Source organism: Penicillium chrysogenum, assembly GCF_028827035.1.
Source record: "Penicillium chrysogenum strain IBT 35668 chromosome Unknown utg000001l_segment0_segment0, whole genome shotgun sequence".
In the NCBI taxonomy this organism is placed as follows: Eukaryota; Fungi; Ascomycota; class Eurotiomycetes; order Eurotiales; family Aspergillaceae; genus Penicillium; species Penicillium chrysogenum.
Genome location: NW_026622749.1, coordinates 9,267,345 through 9,281,309, shown reverse-complemented (window position 1 = coordinate 9,281,309; position 13,965 = coordinate 9,267,345). Strand labels below are relative to the sequence as shown.

The 13,965-nt window shown below is 48.3% G+C and overlaps 6 protein-coding genes across 6 annotated transcripts; 3 read left to right on the top strand and 3 right to left on the bottom strand.

Moving 5' to 3' along the window:
* Window positions 1-2,155: 2,155 nt before the first annotated feature.
* On the top strand, window positions 2,156-2,618 carry N7489_003609 (uncharacterized protein; the record flags this gene model as incomplete). Its single annotated transcript, XM_056709364.1, has 2 exons — window positions 2,156-2,216; window positions 2,401-2,618. 2 exons carry the CDS (start codon window positions 2,156-2,158, stop codon window positions 2,616-2,618), a joined length of 279 nt encoding a protein of 92 aa, XP_056573666.1.
* A 209-nt stretch (window positions 2,619-2,827) lies between these two features.
* On the top strand, window positions 2,828-3,373 carry N7489_003608 (uncharacterized protein; the record flags this gene model as incomplete). Its single annotated transcript, XM_056709363.1, has 2 exons — window positions 2,828-3,016; window positions 3,065-3,373. The coding sequence occupies 2 exons, from the start codon at window positions 2,828-2,830 to the stop codon at window positions 3,371-3,373; spliced, it is 498 nt and encodes a 165-aa protein (XP_056573665.1).
* Window positions 3,374-3,701: 328 nt separating this feature from the next.
* N7489_003607 (uncharacterized protein) lies at window positions 3,702-4,688 on the top strand (the record flags this gene model as incomplete). Its single annotated transcript, XM_056709362.1, has 4 exons — window positions 3,702-3,832; window positions 3,977-4,150; window positions 4,207-4,435; window positions 4,491-4,688. 4 exons carry the CDS (start codon window positions 3,702-3,704, stop codon window positions 4,686-4,688), a joined length of 732 nt encoding a protein of 243 aa, XP_056573664.1.
* Window positions 4,689-7,457: 2,769 nt separating this feature from the next.
* Window positions 7,458-8,424, bottom strand: N7489_003606 (p53-like transcription factor DNA-binding; the record flags this gene model as incomplete). Its single annotated transcript, XM_056709361.1, has 2 exons — window positions 7,458-8,196; window positions 8,381-8,424. 2 exons carry the CDS (start codon window positions 8,422-8,424, stop codon window positions 7,458-7,460), a joined length of 783 nt encoding a protein of 260 aa, XP_056573663.1.
* A 477-nt stretch (window positions 8,425-8,901) lies between these two features.
* N7489_003605 (uncharacterized protein) lies at window positions 8,902-9,397 on the bottom strand (the record flags this gene model as incomplete). Its single annotated transcript, XM_056709360.1, has 2 exons — window positions 8,902-9,088; window positions 9,294-9,397. 2 exons carry the CDS (start codon window positions 9,395-9,397, stop codon window positions 8,902-8,904), a joined length of 291 nt encoding a protein of 96 aa, XP_056573662.1.
* A 3,362-nt stretch (window positions 9,398-12,759) lies between these two features.
* On the bottom strand, window positions 12,760-13,943 carry psoB (hydrolase psoB; the record flags this gene model as incomplete). The annotated part of the gene is made up of 2 exons (XM_056709359.1): window positions 12,760-13,293; window positions 13,338-13,943. 2 exons carry the CDS (start codon window positions 13,941-13,943, stop codon window positions 12,760-12,762), a joined length of 1,140 nt encoding a protein of 379 aa, XP_056573661.1.
* Window positions 13,944-13,965: the final 22 nt, after the last annotated feature.

Here is a 13,965-nt window from a genome sequence, read left to right as displayed (position 1 = left end):
GTAGTCCGCTATACCGTATTGATAGACGGGCTAGATATTGCCTATAAGGGCGTTAGAGACTCTTTTCTCCGGACCGTCTATTCGGTATTAGATAGACGGTTTCCGATCGTGGTCGGATTCACTAGATCCTTATTATTCTAGATCGCATCCACAACCAGGATATACTCCGGTCCGATCTGCGTTAGCAAGATCGCGATATATACTCGATCGCCGATCGATCCGGGCGCGATGGCATTCAATCGATATACTAGCAACCGTACACAGTTAACGAATTCGCGCGCACTACCGTAGCGCTCGCTAGTGGTTTCGCGAAGCTAGGCGAACAGCTCGCAGAACGTGGCGAGTTCCATTCGCCGGTACCGTTCTTTAAGTTCATTCCAGAGGTCGCGAGACGTCTCCAGTCCCGCGAAATGAATGCTAATGTGGGGGGATAGGTACCCTTCGAGGCGCGCTTCAATGGCTCGCTGCCTCACCGCCCCATTGAGGTGGGGCTCCACCAAGGGGTGGATGTCCGCCGTAATGGGTTTGGCGTACTTGAATAGACAATCGGGACGCTAAAGGTCGCCCGTCACCATATCCCAGACCTACCTTGCTTTGAGATAGGAGGTCATGAGACGTTTCCAGGTTGCGAAATTGTCGCTACCTATCAGAGGCTCAATGGCCGTGACCGCTCGGTCAGGCGAGTCATGGACCAGAGCAGACATAGTGAATGTAGAGAAAGCGGGGTAGATATATAATCAAGATGGTCAAGATGATTCTCAGATAAGTAGAAACGGCACCCGAGTGTTTGCTCCCGGGCTCATAACCTGTTGTAGTTCGGGGGTATGAATATGTTTTTATTCTAGAGGGAAAGATGAGGTTATATATACAACACGGAGCATCAACTTGGCTGTCTGTATAGACATTTCGGAGCTAATTCCGATGGTGCGGCTTGCTTCCTGATCTGCACCAGCCTCATATCACAACAAGATTCAAGCTCTTGAGCCACAGCCGTAGTGTTGCTTGCCCCAGTCGTATTGGTACTTGCGCCACCGAATGCATGTTTGAGTTCAACGGTAAGAGGTTACAGTCATCCAATCGACAGTTCGTCAACGACGAAGGTTCGTCAATGGCCAGAAAGGCTAGGATCCAGGTCCTCATCGGAGACGGAACATCTCAGTTTCCGGTTCTTGTTGCTGCGGCAAGCGCGCCAAGCCGTCTACTAAGCATCTTTCGATGGTGTCCCCAGGTCCAAAGATTACGATTCTCCACTCATTGCTTACTGCATGCGTTCCGCATTGTGAGCTTCCCGCATCATAGGCCTCCTGAATAGTGGCCTCCAGAGGTAGCCTCCTGCATGGCAACATGGTGTACTTGAACCTAGTGGGAATATGGCTGGCAGCCAATCATTGACATGAAATTATTGATTGGGTCATAACTGGAATGCCCGATTATCAATATATAAAATCCTCCGTCGGCCCTTGCTTGTGTTCTCACTCGCCAATTCTTTCGACAGGAGCCGAATTTTGCGCTCAAGCGGGAGAGACCAAATATTAGAAGTACGGCTTCAGAAGATGCATTGCGAATACTAGTTGTGAGACCATCAAACGCTGAGACTCACAGTCGCTGCTGTAACTTTCTCTGGGGTGATCTATACCTACAGCTCCTCCGCAGATTGCTATATCATATCGGTTGTGGAACGGCTGGCGTAGTTCGAAACTGCTGGAATCGGGATGGGCTGTCGGAAAGGTTTCTTGACAAGCCTTTTCCAGGGGATACATCGTGATGTCCGCATAAATAATATTTTGGCAAATATCCTTAGCCATTACTTCGTGACCACCAATTTCGGTCGAGAGGGTAACAGCATCGATGAGTAATCCTGGAATTTCATTTGCGGTCGTCGCAGTAACCTCACCAGGCGCCATGCAGAGGTCAAGCATGCTACGACAAACAGAGTCCAACCTGAATATGCTTGTTTCCAATGCCATTCCTTTCCCCACCTGCTTCGTCACTTCATAGAACAAAGCTTCTCCTTTTTGATTCGGTCTACTCGCACTCTTTCTTTGGTTCTCGGAAAGAGTATCACCACCTTTATCTGACCATCCCGGAATCTTAACTTTAGTCCTCAATGTAAATAGGCGGCTCAGTCTAGCGCGGCTGTTAAGGCAGAAAAGACATGGTTTATCCACTTCACGAGGAACCAGCGGCAGCGCTAACTCCCCGCGATCCTACTACACGTGAGTGGAGCGACTGTCGCCCTGGTGCCCGAAGTCAAGGTTCTCGGCGTGATACTCGACTAGGGCTTACGTTTCAAATCACATATCGGAAAGGCTACAAATAAAGGAATGAAAGCCGTCCTTGCACTAAGACGACTGCGCGGGTTACCTCCTTCAGTAGCTCGTTAGCTTTTCACCTCCACAGTCCCATCAAAGATTGACTATGTAGCGTCTGTGTGGTGCCCTATACGAAAGGACTCTATCGTTGCGGCGGGAGTTGGACAGCCGTTCGAAGCTATCCAGCGAGTCGCGTCTCAGGCCATCATGGGCGTGTTCCGGAATACAGCCCTCGTCATCGCCGAGGCAGAGGCGGGGATTGCACCAACCGTCGTACGCCTTCGAGCACGCATTTTAAAGCATTAGATCGCCTGCCACACTTGACCAAAGGATCACACCTTTTGATCCTATCGAGCGGCAGCCGCAACGCAGGATGGGAGTTACCCATAACCGTTCAAAATACTGGCGAAGTACGGACCACAATGCTTGTCCGACATGGAGATCATTCGACCCTTCCCTCTAGATCCTTGGGGCAACGGTGTCTCGGGAAGTCGATCGCTACCGTAGGATCCGATATGCATGAGTTGCACGAGTTGCTAGAGGCCGGTCATGCCCGTCTCTGGCCATTCACCAGTGTCAGCGTCCGCAATAGTCTGGTTGGAACAGGGCTGGTTGTTCGAGTTAATCAAGTGGGCATCGTCTCGTCAAACCAGGCGGTCGGCCATGACGACGCACTCAACGCTCACTATACACAGCTAGGGGTAGTATTAGAGGGAGTTTAGTATGTCAGGACTATGCTCCCTCTTATCCAGATGCCACCGTGGAAAATCCGTATTACGATTGTTGTGAACAATCCTGTCGTCCTGCTATCTCCCGCAAACCCTCATCTCAAGGGCGGCCAAGCTCTCATCGCTGAGATTACCGAAGCAACTAACCACCTATTGGAGACAGGCGCTAAAGTCAACCTGCAGCCCCCAGGGGAAGAGGACAGTGAGAACACGGCACGAGCGCACAGCCTTGCACGCGAAGAAACACTAGAGAACAGCGAAGTCAACTCCCCGCATTGGGCGCAAAGTCCAGCCCCGGGCGTCGGTGTTGCGATGGGCTCGGGCGAATACTAAACAGCACCGGAAGGACAACTTCCAACTCCCAACGACCGACTACTGGCCAGTTTACACGCCAGCTGGATTCGGCTCTCCCAGGATCCCATACGAAGATGCTCTATGATAGCCTAGATCGGAGAAAGCATCGGTACTTGCTCAACTCCGCACAGGACATGCCAGACTGAATGGACATCTTCATCAAATCGGCAAGACCGATAGTGATTTGTGCGAATGTAGCATTGAGCGTGAAACAGTCCCGCATTTCTTGCTAAGATGTACACGGTGGGACGAACAACGTCGCGTGCTTGTTTGAGCCGCGGGTCCGAGCTTCGATAGTCTGTCACAGATGCTAGGAGGCAAATCTAAGATTGTAGGGGATGCGAGTGAGCCGAATGGAAGAGTACGGAAACCCGACGTCAAGATTGTCAGAGCCGTCCTCGTGTTTGCAATGGAGACGGGACGTTTGGCTACTGATTGGTGAGGAAGAAGAATAAGAAGAAGAAGAAGAAGATCGGAGGCCGTGCATGTGGTAATGCTACCAAATGTACATATCCTACGGAGCAGTGCACACTAACTAGGGGGCTACATGTCTTTCTACCAGTCGCTCAGCATACCCCACAGCCTAACCACGGAAACTGACCCCTATGTGCACCGTGATTTGCGGCGCATTCTTAATCCATACTTTTCTAAGCGGTCAGTTGAGCAATTGAGTTCGCTCGTGTTGTCTAAAATCGAAAGGTTGGATAATAAACTACGACGTATTCATAAACCCTTCGATGCGCATAATGCCGTCATGTGAGAGATAGACGATGAAAATATCTTTGCCCCGGTACTGACGGTTTCTGAAACAGGTGTTTGACTGTTGAACTTATCACCGAATTTCTTTTTGGTAGGCATGTGAACATGATCGAAGCTTCCGAGAACACTGAGGCGGATTTCCTTGAGATTTTCGAGGCCGCATCAACCGGTCAACCAGAGCTGCTCTTCCACCCAATCCTATCTCGAATCAAATTCGCTTTGCCCCAGTCCTTGTTATTTGCCATTGGCAAGAAACTTTGCAAACTTCTACAAATTGGAGAGGTAAGTGGACTTGAAAACATTCGAGTGCCCCTCTTTGACTGACTGTTTGCGAAAGTGGACTCAAGATTGCATGAACCATTACAACACCAAAACCAGGGGAGGCGAAAACATGGATTATCCTGTCATTTTTGACAGTCTTGGAAACCTTTCTGATGACCGTAAAGCGTCTATGGCTTCCGAGTTACTTGTGGCTGGCTCCGACACAAGTGGCACAACCAACATTGTATTGACTGTCTCGAATAAAGCACGTTGAATATCCAGTTATTCGCAAAGTAGGCCTGACAATAGAGTGTTGGCGTAATTTATGCCAAGGCTTCACTAGCCTCATCTCTCGAGAAAAGAAGCCTGCCCTGTAAATTGTGAGTTCTCTGACCCAATTCTAAGCCTCAACAATGAGCAATACTTACGAATATCTGCCTCCAGGGCTCTCCATTTGACACGCGAACAGAAGCTGGATTCATATCTGTCTGCAGAACAAAGTCAGTCCAACTGCTTCGATTTTACAGTACATCCAAGAATCTAATGACTTTGGTCATAGTGAAACTCCCCCTCATGAGACCTTGAATATGGTCAAAATTGGGATGGAAGTCAGGATAACACCGAAAATACCAATAACTACTTTCGGATCAGATCTCTCGGTTGGACTGGTCCAAATAGACGTTCCCAGATCCACCGAAGGCCCGATGCCTACGCAGATGAAACCTCTCTCTTGGCAAGCAAAGAAAAACCTGAAAAGATACGAGAGTTTATTTGGCAAAGCCCGCCGCAAGAAGCGAGCATGCTCATTTTCTGGGTGCATTCAAAATGAGAGCGCTATCATCCGTTATGGTCTGTGAAATGAAGCATCCGTCGACAAATTAGTTGTGTTGATACCAAGTAGTTTTAATACAAATGGGATCACGTGTTATAATTCATTACATCAGTAACCGGTGTAGCTCTTTAGTCTTCATACTAGTAACGGGGCGATCGATTCTGAAGTGATCAACTCGGGGATATCTTCCGGGTACTTCCACGACTTGTTCGAGGCAAAAAGCCTTCTCGGTTTGCAAAAGAAGCAGTAAAGGTGATATCTTCAGTGGTCGGACTACACCCTCTCAGTTTATTTCCGCCCCTATAAGCTTTGAATTCCGAACTATAATTTCGAAGTTATTGACGGAAATCTGACGGTACAACAATGGACGGGTATCCTTGATGGTATTGCGCGTATTTAACAGGAAGTGGAGCTACCGAGAGGTGCTGCTTGGATTCGAGCTACATTGAGGCCTGAGACAGGAAGCGTTCCCTGTGATCGGATACTTGGACTGATTGTTGTGATATGAGGCTGGCAAAGGCCAGGAAACAAGCCGCACCATCGAAATTAGCTCCGGATTGTCTATACAGACAACCAAGTTGATTTCCAATCAACTTGGGCTTTGTGGTATATAGCCTCATATTTCCCTCTTGAGTAAATGAGTCAATTGATACCTCTGAACTATAACACCGATCGAGGGAAGAGGATTGCGTCGTCGGATATCCAGCATGACAATCGACTATAGGTTCGATGAGAACCTGCTGCTGTCATTAAAAGAGAAGCTCACTTCTTCTGGTAGTATCAGCTCTTTGCAGTATTTTTCGTTTTGGGGGGCGTTCCTGGAATAGTACAGGCCATTTAGGCTCTGTCTTCAGCAGTACACCGAAAACATCACAAGCTCCCCAGTAAGGGAAAATGTTGAAAATGTGCGCCCAATATCGCACGTCAATAGTTGGACCGACCCGCCAGATGGCAACTAAATAACGCCTGTTTTGGAAAAGATGACTGCCCTCCATCATTTTGGCAAGGAAAGGGATCTGACCTTAAGTTTTGTGGATTCGATATTTTGCAAAATTTGTTAACGAGACCCCGGGGAAGCGAGCGCGATGAATTTTCGTGTCTCCAGCCTGCAGGGATTCGACTCTTGCCGTTAGATGATGCGAACACTCGATGGAACTCGTCATAATGACGTCTCTTTGATCGGGCATGGATGACACAGCGGTTTTCTGGGAAATTATCTCTCACAGGCAATGTCCGAATTGCTAGCCCACGATGTATTGTATCGATGTCAGTCAGTACAGTGCAAATTCCAGTATTGGGCCAAAGGGGAAAACAACAAGTGCCTTAGCCACACGGCTGCTCGACTTTGCAGAGTCAAGTGAATAAACCGTAGAGCCAATGTCCGCCGGTAGAGCACGTATTTATATACTTCTCGGCTCATCCTGCCCAGCGCTCTGTTTGGTGGCGACCGCTAGAGAATACCTATCCTAAATGAGGCCTGTTGAAATCAATGTCTTTCCCTTACCGCAAATATTGCAGCGACAGGCTCGATGCTTTTTGGATGCCCACCAACAAGAACGAATTGGGCTCTTGTTGAGAACAGTGGTGCTGGGTTGGTTAATTAACGTTAGCTGGTATTTAAGTTCTCCACGGACTCTACATTGAGTCACTGGGAGCGATTGATCTCCAATAGCATACTATGGTATCATGCCCTGGATGTTGTAATCAATCATATTGAATCTTATATTGCATGTATGATTTCTCGTAATCCCTCACAGTCACAAAAGCCAACCGGTCCCCCGAGCAACAATACACACAATATCCGGTTTGAGTCATCTGTCTGTTTTACTCGACTAGCAATGGACTGCCCCAATGAGGTCTGTACGAAAAGTTGGTGGCCGCAAGGTGCCACTTGAAGTGGAGGATATCAGTGTTGAGCAAATTTACCAGACTATTACATAGCCTCCTAGGACGTGGGAGTTTCACAAATTGACCATAAGGACCAAGCTATTACGTATCGGTCCTAGACGGTACCAAGTAAAATATGAAAAGAAAAGAAAGAAAAGAAAAGAAAAGGAAGAAACAGAAAAAGGAAAAAAGAAAATCAACGACAAACGAAACTAGAATTGAGAGCGACTTAATTGGCCCAACCCACTTCTAATAAATCAATGACACATGCCTCGCGGAAGGGTAATCTGTTGGTTTATATTTCTTTTCTTGCGAGGAGGTCTATCAACCCATGTGACTTCGCCTACTCCTGCGAGATTCAAACTGGCCCGGATTTTGACCACGGACGATGACTGGCGTTGAGAAAGTCTCTGCGATTGGAACTGTTATCCCAGTTGATAGAGTCGCAATTACCTGAAGTCGAATGACGAAATTCTGGCCTGGTTTGCCAAACCCTAAATTCTTCTTCGTTGCATTGCGGAATCGTAGGCGCTCCCAGTCAAAACAGAACATGCTATTGCCATTGCTTGCCGGCAGGGAATCGATAAAGTTCAGCGAGATTGGCATTGGTTTTTCCCCGGCACTTTGATTCCCTCCTGCACTGGTATTTTCTGACGACCCTCTTTGACACGGCGCCACACTCATATGAGCCCACTCCCCTTCCAGGGATTCCATGGTAGCTATGGTAATTTCTTTCGCAGTTATAGGAATCCGGTTTCCATAAGGCGTCAAAACATAGCGTAAGTCTTGCGGAATAGTGACAATGCCGGCAACCCCAAACATGTTACGCCGGTAGAAGATGAGATGTTCACCCCCTTTGGACGAGTTGATATCATACCCCGACATATAGTCAGCTTCAGGCCGATGGAATTTTCCGGATAGGCAAGCAGATATCTCAACCCAGGATTGCCGCATTGAAGAATCAAGCGATCTAATCAAATGGACCGAGGGCGTAAACCCCAACGGCCCATTGTTGTGGATTGCACGTTTCAAAGTCTCCTTATATTGGACCTCGCAAATATTTCTGTTGCAGTTAATATCTTCGGTTGGTGGAACGAATCTATCCGGATATGATGGGAAAGGTTTGGGCCAAAAGGCAACTTCAGATCTGTATCAAGCGACCGGGTGAACCGCTTTGTCAGCACGGCCCAAGGGCACTTACAAGGTCTTCGCTCGATATATTGGATATTGCACAGTAAGCTACTTACACAAAGAAAGCTTCCGGGTCGAAAGTGGAGGTATCTTCCAACATTTCGAGTTTGCAGATGGGAAACCGATGTTGAATGTCTAGGGATGCTTAGTGTAACAGAGCTGCATAAACGGCCAAATTTAAGAGTTTTCGAAATAGACCGCGGTGTGCTGAGATTTGGCCGCGAACGACGGGGTGAGATACGAAACCAGGAACGAATACAGGCGAAATTAAATTGATCGTTTGCAGAACTTTTGCCGAGCCCAGGTCATTTATTAACCGCGCCACGACGCAGACTGCGGCATGCGGCCGACCGGGGGAATGCGTGGTGGGGAAGGGGGAGGAGCGGTGGTGCGTGCGCCATTTTGAACGTGTGGCATGCTGTTGGACTCCCCTAACAAGCCCTTGATTTCAACCGGTTCTCTGCAGGGCTAGGCCACCCCAAGAAACAAAAAGGCAAACAAAAGCCGAAGTCGAAAGCTTCAAACCATAGCCAAGGTTCTCATTGCAAAGGCCAAATACCAAAGCAAAGTGCGACGCTCAGCTCCCGTTCTGAACGCGTTGAAGGGCGGCATGGATCTCCCCGTTCGACGCCCCGGAGCGAATGAGCAAGACGAGCCGAGCGACGGAATCGGTTTTAGCATCGCGCATGACGGTGACCAAATCCCCCAGAAACTTCCGATAGTAATTCAGGTCGAGTTCTTGCGGGAGAATCTGCCGGCGAACGCTCAGGCGAGTCGCTGGCGTGTTCGATGTTCAGGCTGGGCGAGAAAGTCACGATATCTGAGCTTTAGATCATTTAAACCCTGCCGGAAGGGGTTTGGTTTACGGGAATGAAGAAGGCGTGGGAGTGAGGCGTGATACAGGTAAGAGAGAATGGAGAAAGGGTCTTTCGTAATTTGTGGTTGGATCAGGGGACGAAGATTAATCACCTTGTTGCATTCTCGTTACGTACCGAGCCTGTCTGGCGGACCACGTTGCGGTCTGCTGGGCCTCCTTGGCTATTTGTGGAGAAAGCTGCGGTGAGGTGTGGCATCGTTTGACCGGTTCAGGTGTGCTGTCAGGTGTTCTGTTCCTATGCGAGAAGACGCCCGGAGATGGATGGTTTGATTATCGTGCTGGAACCTGATCAGAGGTGGTATCTGCCTACCTATAGCATACCACGACTTTGTAAGGGTTAGCAACCATACTACTGGTATTTCTAGGAAAATAATCAATAAATTAGTAATAGGAAAACGGGACAAATTGAGGAGGCGAATAATGAATATTGACAAGGTATGAGGAGGGGCTGGGGCACAGAGCGGTCGGCCATACGTGTTTGTCGACAAGTGTTACCCGGACAAGTGTTACCCGGCCGGAAAGAAGATAGCCTTATATGTAGGATTTGTAGAGGTTGAGAGATGGGATTCGAAGAAGGGACTCTAGAATCAAAGAGAGAAAGGCGGCGGTGGACGATTAAAAACAAGGTATTTGTGGGATTGTAGCATGTAGCAGCTGCAGGGGACGAATAAAAGCATTCGAAATATGCAAAAGAACAAATGTTTGTGCATGTGCAGTCTGCGGCCAAGTATGCGGAAGGCTGGAACAGGAACTGTGGTCCACGTGCAGCGCCGTCTGGGAAAGTACACGGCGGGAGGATAGACCGAACTAATCCCGTTCGGCCGGTAAATGTACAATATTCCGGGATTTGCTTCGTGGTTTTGTTGTACTTCGTATAGTGGCACCTAGAGCGAATGCAAGTATTAAAAACGCCCGTTTCCCAGCTCTAGTTAATCCTTCGTCGATTAAAGACGTGGCGATAACGCGATAGAGGATAAACAAAGGGATGGAAGATTGATGTCAAATGTAAAAGCATAGTTGTGAGGGCGGCTACTAAGACGATGCCTGTTGATGTATCTGAATTACACTTCTACGGACATAAGCGACGCATTCAGTGGGTGACCGGGAAAAGACGTTATTATAAAAGGTTGATGGATTGAAAGACCCGACGTTGACTCAACGACCACACTTCACAGAACCAAGGAACAGCCTACAGTCAAAATGTAAGACGCAGTTTCTGAGCAGACGAGGTCATGAGATAGTGCGAGGAGCCCTGGAAAAAGATTACGTATCGCCGGAATGTACCTTACTAACAGCGGTAGATTTTCGGAGGTTATTGATATTCAACAGTTGCAAAACTCTGGGATGGTAATGACCTCGACAATTCCTTACAGACCGAAAGATTAAAGCTGATTGGCAAAACACACAAGGCGCACGAGTATGGGAGGCGGTCTAATGTGGATCCTATAGTGGGAATAGTTCTCAAAATTCTCATGTTACGCGTTAGTGGCATTTCCTGTGCCATGATACGAAGAGTGTCGTCTACGTTACTGATGTTTACTTACTGACATGGACGATATGCGTATCGGCACGTGCCTCGCTAGTCATTCTGGCAGCTGAGAAGGACCCCAGCAGATCTCGGAGTCTCCGTCGCCCTGTCTGGCAAATGGCAAGATCAAGGCCATACGCATGTTAGTTGGAAGGGAACTGTATATTAGAGGTCAAGCTTCCTTGTAGTCCCCCGCTTGTTCTTGTACCGTATTCGTCAACAAGAAACACATTGGCAGGAAATGCTTGCGTTGGCGCTCTTGAGAGTCTATTGGACTCTCTGAACATCACTACCACGGATACAGTAAGAGAAGCGCCATGCTGTATGGTGAGAGGGGGCCCCCGTGAAAATTTGATAGTTGAGTCATAACCAAGCGAACATCCCTGCCCTTTACTAGGCTCTAACATCATATGCTGCTTTTCGCGTCTTTGGCCGGTGTGCGGTGGTAATAATTTTTATAGATAAAGTCTGATGGGGTAGTAGCGCTGAGGGAGGACGCAGATAGATAGCAACTAACTGAACCTGTCTTAACGCATAACCAATGTGTTCATTATCGGACTTCGGCTTTGCTTTCGCAGAAAAATTAAAAGATTGGGAGCGATCGGAAGTTTCAGCATGAAAGAGGCTGTGCGTGGCTTCCATAATTGTAGGCTGTCCAACCCGTAGTAAAATACTACAGTAGGTAGTCAGGCACTACCACTTGTCTAGATGGTAGAGCTTCTCTTTTTTCTCTCCTTTTCTCTCCTTTTCTCTCGGTCTCCCATTATACAGTGAACCTAACAAGCATTGATCTCTCTCCCTCGATATCTCTCACCTGGGCATCCACCCTACTGCGGAATTGGATGATTTGGTCCTACTCTCCAAGCCCCAAGGTCGATTACAAATACTTTGATCTGTTCTAATTTATCAAAACCGCTTGGCATAAGTAAAACGGTAAACCTGGAATTTCCTTGATACGAACATATCTCCCTACTCCAAAGAAACGTTGTTGAGACACCCGGGTCGGAAACGACCTTCCCTGGAACAAATTGCTGGAGCAAGTGCACAGTTGATGCTCTCAAGGTTCTATATATTCTTTCATTGTCAATCATACCATACATACGACCACAGGGTCTGGTGAACAGGGCTTCCCGTCCGCTCAGCCGTACTTACACGCCGGTGAGTTAGTAGTTGGGTGGGTGGCCACGAGCGAATTCTCACTGTTGTATGTTTTGATTCATTGTTTTTGAATCAATACCTGTCATCTGCTGCGTTAAGGGATGAAACATCCCAAGGATGCCTGGCTCCATGGATGGATGCCTGATAGTCGCCTTCCCGCGTACCGGAGATCTCGAGAGCTTCTCTCCCTCTCTCCTTACATCTATCTCTCCGGGCTCTCTATCGTCCCCCATAATATCTGTCATAAATTGCTGCGCTCGCTCAATAATGAAGGGAAAGGGACAAAATGATGGCCACTTATTTACACGCAGTGATAAGTACCAGACTGGTGCATTGATTTCCGTCCAAGCTGTTTTTTTCTGTTTTTCAATGTTGTTCAAAATCATGACTTTCACAGGCCTACGAGGGAAGTGAATGATACTCGGGCTTTGACATCGATTTAAACTTTATTGTCATCGACTCGACAAACAATCGAGCCGTGCTTGGAATGAACCTTGGAAGCAAGAAAGTGTATAAAGACTAAGCAATCTTCCTGGCTTCTGGAGATGGCTTAGTTTGGTAATAATGTGATCAACGCAGTAGTTATAAGCAGTAACGGATACTTAGGCAGTTTCGAACGCCTGTGTCTCATTTGCTACCTTTCTATACCTAAGTATCCGCAGGCTGCTTTTGAAAGAAGCCAACTACAAAGAGCTGGAACTATTGCAAACACAGAGACGCTGATTTGGAACACCAAAATCCTAGCTCAAGATGAATCAGGTCGCGTAGATGGACCTGCGACCGATAAAGAGATAGAGAGATGCACTGAGATATGAAGCCGAGACACCGTGAGTACACCCTACTCAGTCTCACTGTGAGTGACCATTACCGGCCTAGCCCAAAGTCTTATTCAACCACGCATGAATCGTCCTCGAAAGCTCTTGGCCAGCACCAGTTTGACAGTGAAAGCCAGCAACTCCCTTAAAAGTATGCAAAGTAGCCCAGTGGCCCAGCGCATCCGCCACTTGCTTTGGCTGTCCAACGTAGCTGCTCTCCAGCTCGGCATCACCGACAAAAACAGGAATCTTGATTCTGTCAATGAAAGATTCCACGTTGTATTGTTTGACCTGGGTGAAGAAATCGGAGGGTGAGTGCGTGTGGAACGCCCACAGGCCTTGGTCGATGCCCCAAGCGGCGCCGGTAGGTAGCTTCCCGGCCCCCCTGGCTGAGAGAACGGCGTCGTCGAATTGCGTATAATTGCCCGCTTCGTAGATTTCGAGCATTTTGGATGATAACTCTCTTGTATATGCGACATTGTTATCCCAGACCCCGTCAATGAAGACGGCTGCGGACAGGCGAGACTCGAAAGCCGCGGCACGGGCAGCCAGATAGCCACCGAACGAGTTGCCGACAAGAACGAGACGACGCTCATCGACAAAGTTTTTTTTTCTGAGAGAACATAATCCACGACAGGAGTGACGACCTTCTCCCAGTCAGGGATGAAACCAATGTCTTGGTTACGGCGTACAGTTGGTTGTCCTGGGCCTTCGTAGGTAATGCAGTTCCATCCTCGGGCTAGGGCTGGTGCGACAAAGTTGTGGTAAGAGTCCTCCTGCGCAGCATCAAAGCCGTTGCCGATGATTAAAGTCGGTAGTTTATCGTGTTCACTCTCGGAAGCAGAGTACCAGATGGCTTCAACTGTGAAGTTCCCCTGGGAAGCCGGGATACGAACTCGCCTGCCAGGAATAGGTAGAGCAGCTATCCCTTTGTTAAACGCTTCAATATGCTCAACCCATAGGCTGTTGATAAGCGGATTACTCCAGTTGCCGTGGAGGTAGCCGTCGGCCTTGCGGAAATACGACGCGGCAGAGAACCAAGTTTCCCTGACATTAAGATGATCATAGGCATTCGCTGGATCTTCGGCCTGAGCTTTGGTGTCATTGGCGAGCTTGTAGAAGACCTCGCTGAAAGAGGTCATGTTTCCGGCCTGGATCTCTTTGGCTGCGCTAAGAATAGGCCCGATGTCACCACCTCCAGTGATAGACTCGCCGAGAGGAGTCAGCAAGTCGAAATTCATCGTGGAGTCATTGCTCAACAGT